This window comes from Crotalus tigris, unplaced genomic scaffold (genome assembly GCF_016545835.1).
Source record: "Crotalus tigris isolate CLP2741 ecotype Arizona unplaced genomic scaffold, ASM1654583v1 scf7180000019707.1183690, whole genome shotgun sequence".
Taxonomy (NCBI): domain Eukaryota; kingdom Metazoa; phylum Chordata; class Lepidosauria; order Squamata; family Viperidae; genus Crotalus; species Crotalus tigris.
The window spans coordinates 1,012,180-1,032,388 of record NW_024097673.1 but is presented as its reverse complement, the minus strand read 5'-3'; the positions used below and the strand labels follow the sequence as shown (position 1 = coordinate 1,032,388).

The following is a 20,209-nucleotide window of genomic DNA, read 5'->3' as shown; positions in this document are numbered from 1 at the left end:
AAACAATACCCTAATCAAGAAACTTCCACAGAGCCATTAGTAAACAGCCCAAAGAATCACTAAGATCCACTCAGGCAGGCAAGACATCAGTATATAAACCGACAGTAAACAGCACTCCTTACTAGAACTGATGATGTTACCTAGTTAGGGTAATGAAACGTCTGCAAGAAAACAAGCAAGTTCAGAGAGCACCAAGGACCCCTCATTTCAACCCTGAGCTACAAATATTCTCCTTCATTGGTACATCCAAATTAATTGGAAAATGCTGAAATTTGGTGTAATTTTTTCCAGCTCATCTGATTTTCTAAAATCAAACCCATCACTTTCAAAAAAGCATCAAAGGGCCACATATATCAGCCTCATTCCTCTGTTTATTATTCTGCCCCCATAAGTCTTGAAAATTGAACTGAACAAAAAAATGCTAAGCTATAAAGAGCTTTCCCAACTGTCTAGAATATCTCTCAGTGATGTAAATATGATCAAGATAGGAGTAGCAGCCGCCTTGGGGTATACAGGCAGTGGGTGCCAGTTGTTTTTCAATTAAAATATCACTGCTAATAAATCACAGGTATGCATTCAGATTTGCAGAAAGGTGCCATGTTTAACTTTTGAATTATCAAAGGTTATGTCGCCTGTCAGTTGAGGATTAACTAAAAACACAATTTGACTCAGGGTGCCTCAACTTTTACATGTAACCATGTGAATTCAGGGTCAACTTCATTTGGTTTTAACATTAATTTTTATTCTTTTGTAAATCAGATAGGTTGCTCAATAGAGAAGTGGGTCAACCCATTTAGTGTGTTGTTTCAAGAGACCAGTTTTTTCTATATGTACGATGTATGCTTTTGAAGCAAGCACCACTATGTTCACTACACTGGGATATATTTGTGGTGAAAAGAAAGTATTTTCTTTCTCCTTTTACCACTGCTTATGAGCCCATTTATCCTATGTATGAATCTGCCATTAAGATTTAATGAACTATTATGACCTATGGGAATAATTTTTGCCAAATCATGCATAGAATCCATAGCCTTGCCAATAAAAAACCAGTGCTTTCCAACTGTTCCCAGATAATTTATATATATGTAGGCTTGAACTCCCAGAGTTTTCATCAATGGCTATGTGGCTGAAGAATTGGTTCACACTTCAGAAAGGAGGTCATATTGGGACACTGATATAAATAGGGGAAATGGTTGTGTCGTAATTTGGGACACTAGAATAACTAGGGTAATGAAATCTTAACAAATTCAGAATGATTAGTTAGTTATTCTGAATTACAGTTACATATTTTTATATTTCTATGATTTATGAAATATACATACTATATATAGATTCACTTGTTCCTTTAAATACAATCTGGTATTTATGAAAAGCTGCTTCTTCAATAATAGAATTTAATAGCTTCATTTTTATTACTATAATACTATAATTTAAAAAAGTTTGTGTTTAGAAATGTGCCTTATTTCATCCACTAGAATTCAAGGCAGTTTCAAGGCATTTGAGTAGCTACAGTTCCTTTTTTATCTTTAATAAAATTGATTCAAAATGATACTTTGGCCATTTCTTCTACCTACTCCAATAAAGAGACATCTTTTAAAAGGGGGAATGGCTAGCCATATAATTCTATTGTTTGTTCCCTTAGATGGTCACTGAATGTATGTTATCTTAAAATTTTATCTATTTACAGTAATATATTAGAAAATTGTTTTAAAATGTTTACTTTGCATTTATTGTTTCAAGTGTGTTTATTTTTTTCTCTTCAAAGTTTCAGTACCTCATCCCATCCAATGTACAGATTAAAGTACATTTTTTAAAAATTGCAGGTAGTCCTTAACTTACGATCACAACTGAGCCCAAAATTTCTGTTGTTAAGTGAGATATTTGTTAAATGAATTTTGCCCCATTTTACAACCTTTCTTATTACAGTTGTTAAGTAAACCACTACAGCTTTTAAGTTAAAAACAAGATTGTTAAGTGAATCTGGCTTCCCCAATGGCTTTGCTTATCAGAAGGTTGCAAAAGGTGATCATATGACTATGTGACACTGCAACCATCATAAATATGAAACAGTTGCCAAGCAGTTGAATTATGATCATGTTACCATGGGATGCTGCAATGGTCATGTGAAAAATTGTCATATCACTTTTTTCAGTGCTATTGTAGCTTTGAACAACATTAAATGAACTGTTGTAAGTCAAAGACCACCTGCACTACATATGAAATAATCTTAATAACATTTTAATGGGGATACAGGTAAACCTTGTTTAGTAACTGACCTGTTTAGCAACTGTTCAAAGTTGCAACAGCACTGAAAAGTAACTTTACAATCAGGCCTCACATTTATGACTAGCAGCATCCCTGAGGTCATGATTGCTATTGGCATGCTTTAAAACTTGCTTCCAACAAGCAGAGTCAATGGAAAAGCCAGCAGTATAATCACAAATTGCAGTCATGTGATGTCTCACTTAATGACCGAATGGGAAATGACATTAAATCCATTATGGTCACATGATGTTTCACTTAGCAACTCTAGTTTACTTCAGTAGTTTTAGATACTGTATTTGTTTTATATGCATACTTAGATTAATGGCTTCATGTTACCATACCTGTAGTTTCTTTAATCTTGGGAACCCTGTGACATCCATCTTGTAAAGTCCCAAATAAAGGATCAGCAGAATTAGCTGCAGAATGCATAGCAGGCACAACCATTCTGTGGCACACAGTTTCAGACAGTTGATGCAGCTCCTTATATGTTGTTCCATGGCTGGAATACATGGCAGCTCTGTCTTCTACTGGAATATAGCTTTTTCGTGTCATATTAGGCATAATGTGCTTAACATCAGAGGTACAAAGAGGAGATTCAATTGGAGTTCCACATGTACTGCTGCCTGTACTACATCCCGCATCCACTGAAGAGCACTGTGAGTTTTGCAGGGAAAAGTGGCCTTTACTCTGCAAAGAGGACATGCGTTTAGTTAAGTGATACTTACACAATCCAGTCATACTGTGTTCAGCATCTGGAAGTTTTGAAAGAGGATCATCTGCAGATAAATTAGTATCTTCAGAATCCTTTTGGTCTTTGGATAAAGACACAGTAGTTATACCAGACACAAAATGTTCATCTAGCTCACACCCTAAGACACTACTGTGGTCAATCTCAGAATGCATTTCATCTTTACATTTCATATCTGCATTCCCAAGACTGGAAACTCTGGGAACTGTCTTTCCGTTCATTGTTTCTGGGTCTGTTTTCTCTACTTCCCCTTCATCTAAAACAGCATACCATCTTTGATTGTCTTTGTGAAAGGCAGTTCTCTCTGCATTTAAAGTGCCTGCATGTTGACCCTCCCTTGAGGACAGAGTTTTACCCTTTTGGTCATCGGTTTCTGTTTTTTTGGCTCCCTGTTGCTTTTTCATAAGAGCGCTGCCATCAAGAATTGCTTTTCCTTCCCCATCAATCACCTTATTTTTACGTTTAGTAGTGCAAGAATATATCACAGACCCCATGTGCAGCTTGCTAAAATATTCAGTAACAGATTTTGTTTCCATAGTTTCTGGTTCCATCTCCATGCTGTCTGAATGAAGAATCTGCTTTGAAGGCACAACTTTTGACTGGAGCTCTGTAGCTTGCTGATTAGCTGACAAATGTACAGATTTCATTAGCAGCCCTTCTGCCTGATTCTTGGTAATAGAGAATTCAGCCTGTGATTCCACCAGTGGTTGGTAACCTTCATTAGTGGGTAAAAACATTCGTGTGGAATTTTCAGTCAGTTTCTGTGCAATGGCCAGTTCAGAATTTTCAGTCATTTCGGAAGAGTTAGTCTCATTGCCAGAATCTGATGATGATTCAGGACTATATGCTCTCAAGATGGCTACACCTGTATGCCACAAAACACAAGAGCTAATTAATGAAATCATATCAGGCGCTTCAATATACTGATAAGAATAAGGGGCTTATAAGCTTAAAATTGTTCTGAAATATTGAATCACATATTGCATTGATTCCACATAAGGCAACTTAATGTAATGGTAGTTCTATTACATGGTATCTATAGGTGATGGTCAAAAAGTAATAACACAATAACAAAATGTTTTCAAAAGAGCTAATGCTGAAAAGCCTAAATGGGGAAAAGGGATGAAATGATATGATTTCTTTCAATGAATAAAGGTAACAGTGGTGAAAGAACCTGAATTTTCATTCATCTGGTGTTCCTTAGAAGCAGATAAGGCCTTCAGGGCTTGAAGCGTAGATACCACATCTTCCATTCCTTTTTCACATTTGTCTTCAGGATTAGTAGGGATAGCATCAATAAGTGACACTGGAATATCAGTACTTCCAACATTATTAGTTTCCTCCTTGTCTGCTCCGTACTGTGCGGTGTGACTCTGAGAATCTTCCTCATCAGAACTATCTCTGAATCCTGGTGGAGGAGCAGCAATGGCCATATTTAGAGAATGCAACAGAAAGTCATCTTCATTATCATCACCTTCTGGAGGTGGGAGGGATGTTAAGTCTATGATATCATCACTAGAACCTGAAAAACTGAGAAGAGCAGACCTCTCAATTTCTCCAACCATAATGTCTTCCTCACAGCTGACATCATCTTCCTCTTCAGCATCATCTGTGTTCTCTGCATAGCAAATATCATGCAGCAGAGGCTCTTCTATTCCTTCAGCGCCTTCAAACATTTTGCCATCACATAAGCCTGCATAACCAGAATTAGCAGCAAAATGAAAACTTTCAGCATCTGGGGACAACTCCAAACTCTTAATGTCATTAGCATGACTTATATAAAGGGTGGTCTGTTTATCTAATGCTTCTGGACTTTCATCCAATAATCTTTCATAGCCAAGAGTTTGAGGATTCACACCGTGTAAATCATGATCTCCAAAAATAAAAAATACTTTTGCAGCTCTTAGAGATCCTTGAATTTTCTTATTTGATTCCAATCCTCCAGAAAAGGAAAGCATGGGTTGCTGGTTTGAATTTCCATTATCTTCTATTTCTGCAAAGTCATTTTGTTTAGCCAGCTGTTGATCAAGTCCGCTTGAATTATAAACATTCTCTATGTACAGATGTCTATGTTCTTTTGAACATATAGCGCTATCAGAGACCTCTGCAGTTTTTTGTTTATTATCAGCAAACATATGGGCTTCCTGCTCTGCTGCTGAGAATGTAGTCATTTTGGTTACACAGTTCCACTCAGATCCATGATGATTAAATTTCTCTTTAGTTTCAATCCCTAAAAGAATGGTATGAGGTGAAAAAAGTGAGTTATCAAAATAGATTATGTAGTATTTGAATATTTCAGATTAAATTATTTGTATTTCCTAAACATTAACTCTTTGAGGTTTATCCTATTTATATGACCTTGAATATACTTTTAAAACCTATCCATTCTGAGCTGCTCTTGATGAATTCTTTCTATGTCATGGAAATATCCACAGTGAATTTTATAAGGATTTACAATAAAAATAAATAAAAAAGCAAATCTATTTTGACTGCCTACTCTAAAAAAGTACCATGAACAATTCTATTTGGACACAAGCAGATAAGAAAGCTAACATGAATCAGATGTTCAGGTTCAAGAATGTCACTTTTAATTTAGAAATCATATTTGTAAAACTAAATGCTTTGCTATCAAAGATCTCCAATGGATGAAATAGAAGCATTGTTCACTGCACTGTAATATTAATTACCTGTTTCACAGGTCCCACAGTTTTTCTTGTTGGTCATGTTAAATATTGATCGCCTGGAATCAACTAGGAGCCTATAGTATCCAGCTGTTAAGCATGCAAGATTCATGGCATCTGATGATTCCATCAGCAACGTGATTGGCTATGCATTAAAAAAAACATATTATCAGAAAGCAACTAAAATTCAGTAGATTTTGGAAATAAAACAAAGAATTAGATATATGTTAATATACAGATATTTTAATTATATTTACATTTACATAATGATCTTAAACATATTTATCATGATATTCAATGGATTTCCATGAATTTGTCAGATATACATAGGGGAAATAACAGCTTTTTATAGTAATATCTTCTCTGGCATATGCAATAAATTGCAGAAATCATAACAATGAAACATTGCTATTAAATATTACTATACTGTACAAAAATTGTTTACAAACATACTAAGAATTGCAATAAAATAATTGGAGGGATTCAGTTATCCTTCCAATAATAATATTTCACATTATCAAGAAAACTATGAAAGAGACTATTATGTCTGGTGTAATCATCTCTGAAGAATTATTTATATCTGTTTGAAACTGGTTCTAGGTTATAGCATAGCTGAATTGTGGGATCATACAAATATGGAAGTGTTTGCCCTAGCTTCCTACTTGATAGGTTGTATCTTATGATCAAGGCTTATACTTCCAATAACACAAAGCAGTGGCAATAGAAGCTGCAGAAATGGTCTAGACAGAATACACAAGTATTCTGAAATAGACAGCTGAAATGATAAATCATTTAACTTTGGGGAAAGAACTCTGTGTGTGAATAAAAAAAGCTATCTCTTTTAACAGACCTGTATGAGGTCAACATTGTTCTCTCCTAACTGACTGGGCCATTCTGGTCAAGATAGCATCTGTCACATCCCCTCAAACTTCATTTTTGGGGCTCTGCCATTCTGTTGGGAGGGGGGAGGTTGTACTCTGTTGGGAGGGGGGAAGTCTTGTGGGCTCTAGGATGTATTTCCTCTACCTTTTCTTTTCATCTTTGATTTATCTCTCTGAGTGTGAAATTGGGGTGGGGGAGAGGAATGTGCCTGGGGCCATCTGCCTTATCTTTACTCTGCTGGAAACAGACTACAACGCCTGAGAACTGTGCCTTATCGCTCCAGTTCCCATAACAACTTTGCACTTGTGGATGGGCTGAAGTCAAACTGGACAGTTGGGTACTGGGATGGGGTTTGAAAGGGTAGTTTTAATGTAATGCTTTGCATGGGAATTATTCAGATCTTGCCTTGCCTTTCTGCTTTCACTATCTCTCAATAAAAGTTCCTTTTGAAACAATGCCAGTTTTAAGAGGTCTGCTTTCTTGGGAGTACTAACTGAGGCAGGACCTTACAGCATCTTTTTTGAAAGTTGTATGAGAAAAATTACTGAGTTGTTATCATTATAACTTATTATTTAGCTGGTATAAGGATTCAGTCAGGTTTCCTTTAAAAATATTTTTTGAAATCATGTAAAGCAAAAATAATAATTTCTTTTTGATTCAGTGCCATTAACACAGTAGTAAAAACATCAAATGAAGAACAGATTAGTTATTTCTCTTTTGCTTGAAAGGAATCAGGCAGTATACAAAATTAGAAAAGCTACTATTTAATACCCCTAAATTTCATTAAAGCAATACAAGAAAATTTTGTGAATAAATCTTAGCTTGATTCTAAACAGAACAACCATGAATTTTAGTTCAAAATAAATAAAAGATTGTGATTGAATTTTCCAAGATACTTATCATTTCCAAAATTATATTTCAACTACAAATAATAATCTCCAAATACTTTCAAATCTCAATATTATTCCTATGTGGATTTTTTATGAATAAACTTTTGTTCTTTATTTCTTTCACAATAGCATTAGAATACTAAATCTGAAAATAAGATTAAGAAGTAAAGAGAACAAATATTTTACTTAAAATATTAAGTGAATTTGTCACAATAATTTTATTTTAAAATAAAACTTTAAAAAAGTTTTTCCAGTTTTCTAATGCCCATGCATTATTGCAATGTAGTAGAATTAATTCTAAATTCCTAATTCAATATAGAATTCTAAAGCTGATCACCAAAATTGAATAACTGACTGAATTTTTTTAATTAATATTCTTACAATAAACAGCTCTGTTGTTGTTAATACTAATCAGCGATCAACTTACTTTTACATCTAACACATGAAGCTCAACTCTGACAATAGCTTGATCTTCTGCAAACATTTCAATTCTGTTCACATGGCTAAAATCTGCCAGGAGAGCTACAAGATTTGTTTTAGTATTGATTACATGGCTAATGCCATACCGTGGTCCCACTAGTAAGGTGACTTCAGAACGTTTTTCTCCCTGCTACAACAAAGGAAATAAAAAGGACAGAACTTTATATAGTGCCATTATGCATATAGATCCATACAGCTTTATTTCACTGAATGTATCCCATTTAACTCCTAATATTAATAAGCTATAGATCAAAATGCTCCTTTCAGAAAGTATATTGAAGGCTTTCTTAAATTTAAATACTTGGCCTTGTGAAAAACAAGTCTAATATAAATGATATAATATTATGGAAAATAATATTAGACATTGTACAACTTGGTTCAATATTATTTATAATGCAATTATGTGATTATCCCGTCATTATCAATTTTCAGTTTACTTGACAAAAACTAAAAAGTCAGGAGAAACAAGCCCACCATTAATGTTGCCTTAAACACCCGTCCTCCATATAGTCGCAGGTCACTGAGAAACTTGAGATAGTGAACTTTGGCTTGCAGAGCAGACAGCTGAGGGAAAACATTTAAAAAAATTATTCCAAAGATAAAACACAGGTCTGCTCATTGATTATATGAATTAGATCTGATTGTAGAGTCTAAGCCTACAGGTCCATTCATAAGTAGGTATTTTTTTGACACCGTGGTCATTTTTAGATTTTGGAATTTCCTGGCACTTCTAACCAGTAGAAAAGATTCCCCTTTTGTGTCTGTCTCTGGTTGATACTTATAAGTCCAAAATGCTTCAGCAAATCTTGCACAAAGTAGGCCAAGTTCTTAGAATCTTTGGAATTCTGTGTTAATAACAACTCAAAGGCAAGCATATCTGAACTAAACTCTTTCTCCCAATCATAAACCAGAGAAATGCAGATCATACCATATATTGCAGTGTTTCCCAAACTTGACAATTTTAAGGCATGTGGACTTCAACTCCCAGAATTCCACAGCCAGCAACGCTGGCTGTGGAATTCTGGGAGTTGAAGTCCTCATGCCTTAAAATTGTCAAGTTTGGGAAACACTGATCTATTGCAATGGTTCCTACTTTCCTCCCCCATGATTTATCCCTCCCCAAACCCAATAATTAGCCAGCAATAGCAGGCATAAGGCTGGAAGCATTCAGATATTAAAACTAGGGAAGCTGTTGTAGAATCCACCAGCATCTTAATTTATCAGCATATCTCTCGATCCTTATGTGGCTTAAAGAGATTCTGAGGAAATGGAGAAAACAGTGGCTATAACCTTGAGCAAAATCTTTACAATAACCTTGGAGATCCACAACTCTAATAACATGAAAATGACCCACAAAGGTTCAGTGAGAACTTTGCTTGACCATGCTGTTGCTAAAATCAGGAAGCCTTACGAAGAATTGACTTCCTCTATCTAATCTCAATTTCTGACAAGACATTGTCTAGATTTCTAGATTTGCATGCTTTGCAAATAATTCAGAAGAATTAACTCAGGTTGATTCTAGTGTGAGCACAGCATCTCTCTAATTTTCATTAAAGTGACCTCCACTTTCTTCAGTGTGTATGCAGAAGGTACAATGTTTTTTTCCAAATCATTTACAAATGTGCAAAACTAGTCTAGACCTGTGATGGCAAACCTTTTAGAGACCGAGTGCCCAAAAACTAGCCCCGCCCCTGCTCCATCCCCTGCCCTGCCCCCTCTCTGCTCCCACCCCGCCTGCCCGCAGGGCCATTCACTACCTCCAGGGCCTGCCACAGACTGCCCAGGCAGCCCATGGTGGTCACGCTCTCTGCCCGCGCCCTGTAGCATCAACTATGCATGATGGGGCATGAGGGCAGAGTCTTGTCTATGCTGCCTGGCTGCCATGTCCTTGGCAGCGCTGCTCTGCGTGGGCCATGCTCGGGGCGACTCTCCTCCAGGGAAGCTGCTGCTGAGGAGGGAGTCGCGGGGAGAGACAAGGCTGGGGCAATGGCACGTGTGCCCACAGAAAGGACTCTGAGTGCCGCCTCTGGCACCCGTGCCATAAGTTCGCCACCACTGGTCTAGACTGTTTCAGAGAAAGAAAGCTAAATACATCCTTGCATCATACATTGCTCTGAAATGAAGGGAATTCAGGAGAGATTACCTCTATCTAGTGATGTCTTTTAATATATGAAGCATATTTCAGATGTATCCAATATGATGTGAATCTCAAGAAACCAGAGCCTACATCCTTTAATGTCAAACGTTAATAAATAAATCAGAATAGTTCACTTGATGGTATTAAAAAAAATCAAAGGGATTACATGATGAGAAAGATATATGGCACTGGAAGATCCCTAGATAGACAATTTAAAATAGGAAAAGAATTTTCAAGCACCTTTGTTATGTAACGCAGAGCCAACTCAATCAAATCAAATGAACAGAAAAGTTATGTTCTTGCGACTAACAATTCCCAGTATTTTCAATATTAAAAATGATTTTGCTAAATTATTTTATCCATTCTTCTTAAGCATATAGCATATATAAGCACTACTCATTGTAGACCCAGACAATCTCTAAAAAACAAGTTGGTCATTTTTTGTGTCTGAAAGATTTCTTTTAAATTCTTTCCTTTAGATTCTGCTCTCTTTATTATGAAAATGTATTTTTATTAAGATGCAAATATATTACCTTTTTACCTGGAGGAACTAGATTTTGATTTGCTTTGACAAGGTGTGAAAGTGCTTTCTTTATGTTCTTTTCTTTCATGCTCTGCAGTACAGCAGGTGGAATAAAAGTTTCAAGTCCCCATTCTTTTCTGTAATTTAAAACATATCCATAATTCATATTTCTATGAGAATTACCTATGTTTATAAGAGCCCATGCAATCTGAGAAAACAGTTATATGGTCCAGCAAATATGGGTTGTTTATCTATTCATGCTGTTAAAATTGTCAAAAATGTTCTTTGTTTTTTAAATTAAAAAAATATTCTTCTAAATTTATAGTGTATTCTATATAATTATAGAATACACTATTATATTATAGAATACAATGTAATATAAGAATATACTCTGTCTGGAGGCTAAAACATATAAAAAACAGTTGCTAGAATTGGGTATGTCTAGTTTAATGAAGAGAAGGATGAGGGGTGACATGATAGCAGTGTCCTAATATCTAGGGGCTGCCACAAAGAAGAGGGAGTCAAGCTATTCTCCAAAGCACCTGAAGCCAGGATAAAAAGCCATGGATGTAAATCAAGGAGAGATGCAACCTAGAACTAAGGAAAAATTTCCTGACTATTAGAACAATTAATCAGTGGAACAATCTGCCTCCAGAAATTGTAAATGCTCCAAGAGTGAAAATTTTTAAGAGGAGACTGGACAACCATTTGTCTGAAATGGTATAGGGTTTTCTGCCTGAGCAGGGGGTTGGACTAGAAGACCTGCAAAGTCTCTTCCAACTCCATCATCATCATCATCATCTTCTTCTTCTTCTTCTTCTTCTTCTTCTTCTTCTTCTTCTTCTTCTTCTTCTTCTTCTTCTTCTTCTTCTTCTTCTTCTTCTTCTTCTTCTTCTTCTTCTTCTTATTCTTCTTCTTCTTCTTCTTCTTCTTCTTCTTCTTCTTCTTCTTCTTCTTCTTCTTCTTCTTCTTCTTCTTCTTCTTCTTCTTCTTCTTCTTCTTCTTCTTCTTCTTCTTCTTCTTCTTCTTCTTCTTCTTCTTCTTCTTGCCAAGGTGACACAAACTTAAAAACTTAACTTGAGATAAACAGCAAAAGGTTATATAAGATTTTGATCTTAAAAAGTTACAAATGCAGGTCCAGTTAAATTGAGAATATTTACTTTTACTCTAATATTTTGGAATTAACTATAAAAATAGCTTCTTGTGGGAAACAGATTTATTTTGCCTATCTGATTCATAATAAAGATAAGCAACTTTATAATTTTAAATGGACACTAGAGGGGATTAAAAATTCTAAATAGAAGATAAAAAAACAAGCCTATTTTTGTGCTGATTAAATGTGACTTAAAAATGACATAAAGCATAATATTGGAAATATTAAAACAGATCCTTGAAGACCTTTAGAAGTAAAAGAAAGGAATATAAAGGTGGTTTATTTGATCAAGATTCAAATAAGAGATTTATTTCCAAAGTTCTGGCAATCCTGTATGGATTGTATGATACCAAGATTGAAATGTTGATGTTTTATAGATTTGTTTATAGATAAAGGATGAAATATCGGATGTAAAAATATCTACTGATAACCTTATGGGGATGAAGAGTTATTAAATTTGTCTATACATGTGGTAGTAAAGGTTGGAAGTAACATTTTAATACATTTCTTTTCTTTTTCTTTATCATATTTTTTCTTTTTCCTGCACTTTTTATTCTTTTTTTTTACATTTTTTCTTTTTTAAAGTTTCCATTAGTTTTTACTACTGTAATTAAAATCTTCAACAAAAAATGTATCCAAATAAAGCAAATACTGTTTCAAGAGTCTGTCAGCACTCCGGGAAATTAAACAGTAAATAATAAATGATGTTGGTGAGGAAGTTCCAGTGTTATAACTTAAGTTGATTTGACAATCATCTCCAAATGTAAAATATGAGTTAAAGTTTACTCAAATTCTCATATAAGCATAAACATTAAGAGGTTTTTTTTTCAAATAAAGCCATTAAATTTTAAAGTGGAATCCATTTCAGTCACTACAAATTTTATATAACTCTAATACACGTTATGAAACTTGTATTCTATACTTACTCAATGTACTTCAGGGAGATTTTTTGTGTGTCTTTTGTGGTCACTGTTGCAATATACATTTGTAATGCTGCCAATCGCAGTGCAATATCATATTTTAGCTCAGGCCCAAACCTCTCCTGAACCACATCATTACAGCTCTGTCAAAAAAACAGCAGAGGGAATATCAAGCTTAAACACCTTTTTTAGATACTGCATTATGACTATCTCTTCTCCAAAAAGGCAAGCTCATAATGAACAGGAACTAACACTGCCAGATGAACCATCCATAAATAACTAGGATTAAAAGGACAAGTGTGGTATATTAAGTTGATAATTTGGAGTTACCAGAATAACACTTTTATTTTTGTGTTTACAGGGCCAAAAGCAACCTATTCCAAATCACACCCTTCCAGATTCACTGGAACAATAAACTCAGAAAATGTAGCAGATTAAAACAACAACAACAGTGAAATCTAGCTCTTCTGTATTTCAAAGTCATCATCAGGGATGCTGAAATCCACTGTAATAAAAATATTAAAAATAATTTTAACTGCAAGGAAACTTCAGAAAAAGAACCATGCAAGTAACTTTATTGACATTTCATGATGCTATGTTCAACTCTGTAATATACCTGTACATAGAGATATTCAAAGGCAACCACATCCCGTCTTAAAAGATCAATAGGATCCTTTGGAACAAAACTGATTCTGAACAGGCATCTCATTTTATGGGAGCTTGGTCTTTGGGTCACCTAGAGAAATAAAATACTTTCATTACAATTCAGAGGACCTGACACTGTATTCTTTCTAAAATAATTCAGGAACCATTAGATGACTGAAGGGAAATTTAAAAGAAGATATTAACTCCCAAACTGTGCAAAATAAACCATGAATTTTCTGTTTTTCTCCGTGTCACTTTATAGTCAGTAGCCAAGGCAATGTTATTAGAGTGTATTTAAAAATGCTTAGCCAATTCTAAGAAAAAGGATCTCTGATGTTGATCTCAACATCAGAGACAGATATTGTTTACAGTATCAACCAAGAATGAAAACCTCCTATAATGCATATGGGTCAATATACAGTAAAAGGAAGAAAAAAAGACATTGCTATGAGCATTTACTGCAGGGCACCCAACCAAACAGAAGAAAAAGATGAACTTTTTGCTCATCAATTAACAAATGTATGTAGGAAACATACCACAGTATTAATGAGAGACTTTAATTACACTGCTATCAACTGGGAGACAAACTCTGCAGTAAGTGGGAGATAAAACAGATTCCTAACCAACTTAGCTGACAACTTTGTGATCCAAAACGAAGAGGAGGGAACTAGAGGAAAAGCTATACTGGACCTAATTCTTACATATAGAGAAGAAGAAGACATTGCCACAATCTTGAGTGAGAGTGACCATGTCATATTGGAATAGAATAGACAGAGAAGGGACCTTGGAGGTCTTCTAGTCTAGCCCCCCACTCAAGCAGGAAAACCTATACCATCTCAGACAAGTGACTGTCCAGTCTTTTCTTAAAAACCTCCAGTGATGGAGCGCCAACGATTTCTGAAGGTTAATTGTCCTCAGTGTTAGGAACTTTCTCCTTAATTCCAGGTTGCTTCTCTCTTTGATCAGTTTCAAACCATTGTTTCTTGTCCTCCCCTCTGGTCTTTAGAGAATAATTTGACTCCCTCTTCTTTGTGGCAGCCCCTCAATTTTTTCTAGTAAGCTAGAAAGAGGTGGGATAGACAACAACACTTTTGGATGGATCTGTAGTGGGCTAACAGACTATACTCAGCGAGTAGTCCTCAATGGTACTACATTCACATGGAGAGCAGTGGGGTAGCACAAAGCTCCATCTTAGGCCTTGTACTCTTCAATATTTTCATGAATGGCTTAGATGAGAGAATAGAAAGGGAACTCATCAAATTTGCAGATGACACTAAACTGGCAGGAATAGCCAACACCCCAGAAGACAAACTCATGATCCAAAAAGATCTTGACAAACTTGAACAATGGGCCCTATCCAACAAAATGAATTTTAATGTGGAGAAAAGTGAGGTTTTACATTTAGGCAGGAAAAATCAAAGATACAAGTACAGATTATGCGAGACCTGGCTCAAATACAGTAATTGTGAGAGGGACCTTGGAGTCCTCGTGGACAATCACTTGACTATGAGCCAGCAGTGTGCAGCAGTTGCCAAAAAAGCTAATACAATCCTGGCTTGTATAAACAGGCATAGAATCAAGATCACGCAAAGTATTAGTACTGCTAATGAACATTGATTCAATCTTTACTGAAAGAGAAAGAATTTATAAAAAAAAGTAGCAAAAGAAATAGAATTTTTCTTTCAAGAAAATAAGAAAGAAGATACATCACTCCAAAACATTTGGGATACAGCCAAAGCATATTTTAGAGGATTAGCCATAACTCAAATGGCGAAAAAAAATAAGGCAAAAAACAAGAACAAATGAAGCTAAAGAATTGATGAAATTAGAATTAGAATTACAAAGAGCCCCACAAAAAAGATGTCTAAAAAACAAATGGAGATAATAAAACACAAATTAAACTTAATTGAAGCTGAAGAAATGGCTCAACAAATCAAAAGAGCAAAACAAAACTTTTTTGAAAATGCTAATAAGCTGGACAGATGGTTAGCCTATAAATTAAAAAAAGAAAGAGAGAAAAAACAAATAAATAAATTGCAAGATGTGAGAGGTGATTTACAATACCAAAATGATATAATTAAAAAATTTTATGAAATACTTTATGATAAAGAAGAAATAAAAATAAGGCAGTATATAGAAAATGCTAATTTACCAAAGGTTTCAGAGAACTTCAAAAACACATAAAATGAGGAAATAACAATGATGGAGCTGACAGAAGTTATAAAAAGACAAAAAAATGACAAGACACCAGGCCCAGATGGGCTACCCGCAGAATTTTATAAAAGCCTACAAGATATACTAAGCCCATTAATGCAAGAAGTATGTAATGAAGTTTTAGTGGAGGGCAAACTACCAAATATATCGATAGAAGCCAATATCACTTTAATACCAAAAGAAGATTCAGATTTGACTCAGATAAAGAATTATAGACCAATATCTTTATTAAATGTGGATTATAAAATTTTTGCTTCAATAATTGCAGAAAGACTAAAGAGATTTTTGATTGAATTTATAACAACAACAATAATAATAATAATAATAATAATAATAATAATAATAATAATAATAATAATAAAGTTGGAAGGGACCTTGGAGGTCATCAAGTCCAACCCCCTGCTCAGTCAGGTAACCCTATACCATTTCGGACAAATGGCTGTCCAGTTTCTTCTTAAAAATGTCCAGTGTTGGAGCATTCACCGCTTCTGGAGGCAGGTTGTTCCACTGGTTAATTGTTCTAACTAAGGAAGTTTCTCCTTAGTTCTAGGTTGCTTCTCTCTTTGGTTAGTTTCCATCCATTGCTTCTTGTCCTACCTTCAGGCGCTTTGGAAAATAGCTTGACTCCTTCTTCTTTGTGACAGCCCCTGAGATATTGGAACACTGCTATCATGTCCCCCCTCGTCCTTCTCTTCATTAAACTAGACATACCCAATTCCAGCAACCGTTCCTTTTATGTTTTAGCCTCCAATCCCCTAATCATCTTTGTTGCTCTTCTCTGTACTCTTTCTAGGGTCTCAACATCTTTTTTACATCGTTGTGACCAAAACCGGATGCAGTATTCCAAGTGTGACCTTATCAAGGCATTGTAAAGTGGTATTAATACTTTACGTGATCTTGATTCTATCCCTCTGTTAATGCAGCCTAGCACTGTGTTGGCTTTTTTGGCAGCTGCAGCACACTGCTGGCTCATATTTAAATGATTGTCCACTAGGACTCCGAAATCCCTCTCACAGTTACTACTATTGAGCAAGGTACTCCCTATACTATACCTGTACATTTGGTTTTTCTTGCCTAAATGTAGAACCTTACTTTTTCACCATTGAATTTCATTTTGTTAGATAGCACCCAGTGTTCAAGTCTGTCTAGATTCTCCTGTATGCTAAGCCTGTCTTCTGGAGTGTTGGCTATTCCTGCCAGCTTGGTGTCGTCTGAAAATTTGATGAGTTCCCCATCTATCCCCTCGTCCAAATCGTTGATGAACATGTTGAAGAGCACTGGGCCCAGAACAGAGCCCTGGGGCACCCCACTACACACTTCCCTCCATGTAGATGTGGTTCCATTGAGGACCACATGATGAGTACGGCCAGTCAGCCAGCTACAGATCCATCTGGTGGTGATGCTGTCTAACTCACATTTTTCTATTTTATCAAGTAGTAGGTTGTGATCTACTTTGTCAAATGCCTTACTGAAGTCCAAGTAAATTATATCCACAGCATTCCTCTGGTCCACTAATTTTGTCACCTGGTCAAAGAACGCAATAAGAGTTGTCTGGCATGATCTATTTTTGACAAACCTGTGTTGGCTTTTAGTAATGACTTTGTTTGCCTGTAGGTGTTCGCTGATTCATTGTTTGATTATCTTTTCCAGAATCTTCCTAGGTATTGAGGTCAGGCTAATAGGTCTGTAATTTCCTGGATCCGTTTTTTTTTTCTTTTTGAAGATGGGAACTACATCAGCTCTTTTCCAGTCCTCTGCTAGTTCCCCAGTGCTCCAGGATCTTTGAAAAATATAGTTCAGTGGTTCTGAGATCACATCAGCCAGTTCCTTGAGAACCTTGGTCCTGGTGATTTGAACTCGTCTAGGCTGGACAGGTGCTCACTTACCATTTTCTTGCCTATCTTAACTTGTAATTTCTATTCTGTTTTTTAATGGCACTATTTTTGATAGGTTGGTGTTTTTTCCTTTTGTGTAAAGACAGATGTGAAAAACGAGTTACATAGTTCTGCTTTCTCCTTGTTGCTTGTCACCTTCTTGCCACTTTCACCCACTAATGGACCAATCATTTCCTTCACTTTTTTCTTGTTTTTTACATTTTGAAGGAAGTTTTTTTATTATTTTTGACTTTGGTCGCAAGCCTTAGTTCATTTTGAGCCTTAGCTTTCCTCACTTCATCTTTGCAGGCTCGGGCTATTTGCTGATATTCTGACTTAGTTATGTGTCCCTCTTTCCACTTTCTATACTTGTCCTTTTTATCTTTCAATTGATCAGAGAGTTCTTTATGCAGTCATGCTGGTTTCTTTTGAGAGCTGTTATTTTTCCTCTTTGTTGGTATTATGCTAGCCTGGGCTTTTATTATCTCACTTTTCAAAATTTCCCAAGCTTCTTGAGTTGTTTTCCCCTGGAGGATTCTCATCCATGGAATCCTTCCCAAACCCTCTTAAGTTTATTGAAATTAGCTCTCTTGAAGTCCAAGACTCTAGTTTGACTGTGTTCTATTGCTTGTGCTTCCATAATGTTGAATTCCAATATTGCATGATCACTTCCTCCCAAGGTTCCTATGGCTTCAATACCTTCTATCATTTCATCTGTTAGTGAGAATTAGATCCAAAATGGCTAATCCCCTAGTTCCTTTCCCTACTTTTTGGGAGACAAAGTTGTCTGTTAGGTTTGCAAGGAATCTGTTTGATCTTCCACTTGGTGCACAGTTTGTCTCCTAGTTGATGTTAGGGTAGTTAAAGTCCCCCATTACTATTGTGATGTGCTTCCTACGTACCTAAGTTAACTGACTAGCAAAAAGTTCATCTATTTCCTGTGTTTGGTTGGGTGGCCTATAGTATACACCTATGGCAATATCGTTTCCCCTCCCTTTTATATTGACCCAAATGTATTCAAGACAGTTTCCATCATTGTTGTGCTCTGTTTCTGTAGAGATGTAGTTATTTCTTATATAGAGAGCAACTCCACCTCCTATTTTATTTGGTCTGTTTCTTTTAAATAATTTAAATCCCTCTAGCTGTGTGTTCCATTTGTGGGTTTCATCCTACCATGTTTCTGTAATGGCAACAATATCATATCCGCCCTCATTAACCTAAATTTCTAGTTCACTCTGTTTGCTGTTCATACTCTGTGCATTGGTGTATAGACATTTGAGTTTTTATGACCAACCTGTGTTTACTTTCTACATAACTTGTGTGATGCCTGAGTTCCTCTATTGTCTTACCACCTATTTGGTTAGTGCACTTTGTGTGGCACTCGCTATTAAGAGCTTGGTTTTGCTTGACAGCAAGGTTGATGTTCTTGTCCACACACACATCTATGTTACATGCACTGATAGCCCTATAATTTTTAGATTGCTGGGGACAGGGATGTTCTGTATCAATTAGCTCACTGTCCCTGCTGTTTAGTTTAAACATTCCTCCAAAAACTCTGTGAATTTATAACTCAGTCCCTTTCTTTGATGGATGCAAACCATCTCTTTTGTACATTTTTTCATTGGACCAGCTGCTGACATTGTGACTAATATATCCAAAGCCTTCCCCTTTACTCCACTCCTTTAGCCACATATTGAATTGTGCTATACAGTGGCCTTTTCCATTTTGGTCCTTATACACTGGTAAGACCTCTGAAAAAATAAGCCTACAGCCTATTCTGCTAAGTTCCTGCCCCAGGCTCTGGAAGTCATTCTGCACAGAGAGAGTACATCTTTTTGAGACAGATCATTAGTGCCAAGATGTACAATAGCCTCCACATCACAGTCCTTGCTGGCATTCTTGATTATTTTACAAATACGCTTCTTCTCCCTACTGGCAGTAGCACCTGGGAGACACCTGACCTCTTTCGAAACCTCTGTGTCCTTTCCTAAATTTACATCCCTTATAATTGAATCACCAAACAGAAGGTGGCTTCTCCTTTTGGGTGCCTTTCTGTTCTTGCAGGTGCCTTTCTGTTCTTATACATCCAGATCAAAATGGATTTTTACCAAAGAGACAAATAAAGAACAATCTAAGAATAATTTTAGATACTTTGAAATATTACAAAATGCCTCCAGGGAAACAAATGGCATAGTTTTAGATGCACAGAAAGCTTTTGATAATGTCAACTGGCAATTTATGGTACAACAATTAAACTATATGGACTTTGGAGAAAATTTTATAAATATAATCAAAACAATTTACCATAGACAAAATGTCTGGCTGAGGAATTCTGGGAGTTGAAGTCCACAAGTCATAAAAGGGTCAAGTTTGAAGAGCCCTGACCTAGAAGGACATGACCTACAACTTGAATGGAATGCCTTTCTATGGTATGGGAAGAATAAAATCCATAAATACTTTCAAAATCATTATATAAGAAATGCCTTGCTTTTGATATTGGAAAACATAAAAATGAAAATTTATATGAAAATACCAGAATGGATCTCGACAATGGAAGCGTTTGTGCACTCACATTTAATCAACTATGAGAAACTTGTGATATACAAAGTCATTTTGAATATTGATGGGAAATTACAAACTAAACAAGAACTGGAAGAACAGGGTATTGAGCTATCATTTGCAAATGCAAATGAGATACGAAAAAGATGCTAAAACATATGGTTTCTATAAAAATCAAACTGTGTTTGACCAGATGCTATTGTCATCAATTGAGAAACTGATCAAGAAACTATAAATT

The 20,209-nt window shown here is 35.8% G+C and overlaps 1 protein-coding gene across 2 annotated transcripts in view; it reads right to left on the bottom strand.

Moving 5' to 3' along the window:
• FRMPD4 (FERM and PDZ domain containing 4) overlaps positions 1 to 20,209 on the bottom strand; it is a 350,102-nt gene that overhangs the window by 2,812 nt on the left and 327,081 nt on the right. The window contains exons 14-21 of one of the 2 annotated variants that reach the window (XM_039364275.1): positions 13,296 to 13,415; positions 12,686 to 12,822; positions 10,617 to 10,743; positions 8,421 to 8,510; positions 7,894 to 8,073; positions 5,701 to 5,839; positions 4,188 to 5,243; positions 2,607 to 3,878 (exon numbers count right to left, since the gene is read on the bottom strand). In XM_039364275.1, coding sequence (XP_039220209.1) covers positions 2,607 to 3,878; positions 4,188 to 5,243; positions 5,701 to 5,839; positions 7,894 to 8,073; positions 8,421 to 8,510; positions 10,617 to 10,743; positions 12,686 to 12,822; positions 13,296 to 13,415 — 3,121 coding nt within the window. Of the gene's footprint in view, positions 1 to 2,606; positions 3,879 to 4,187; positions 5,244 to 5,700; positions 5,840 to 7,893; positions 8,077 to 8,420; positions 8,511 to 10,616; positions 10,744 to 12,685; positions 12,823 to 13,295; positions 13,416 to 20,209 lie in introns of both variants that reach the window. The other variant, XM_039364276.1, reaches the window with a different exon arrangement.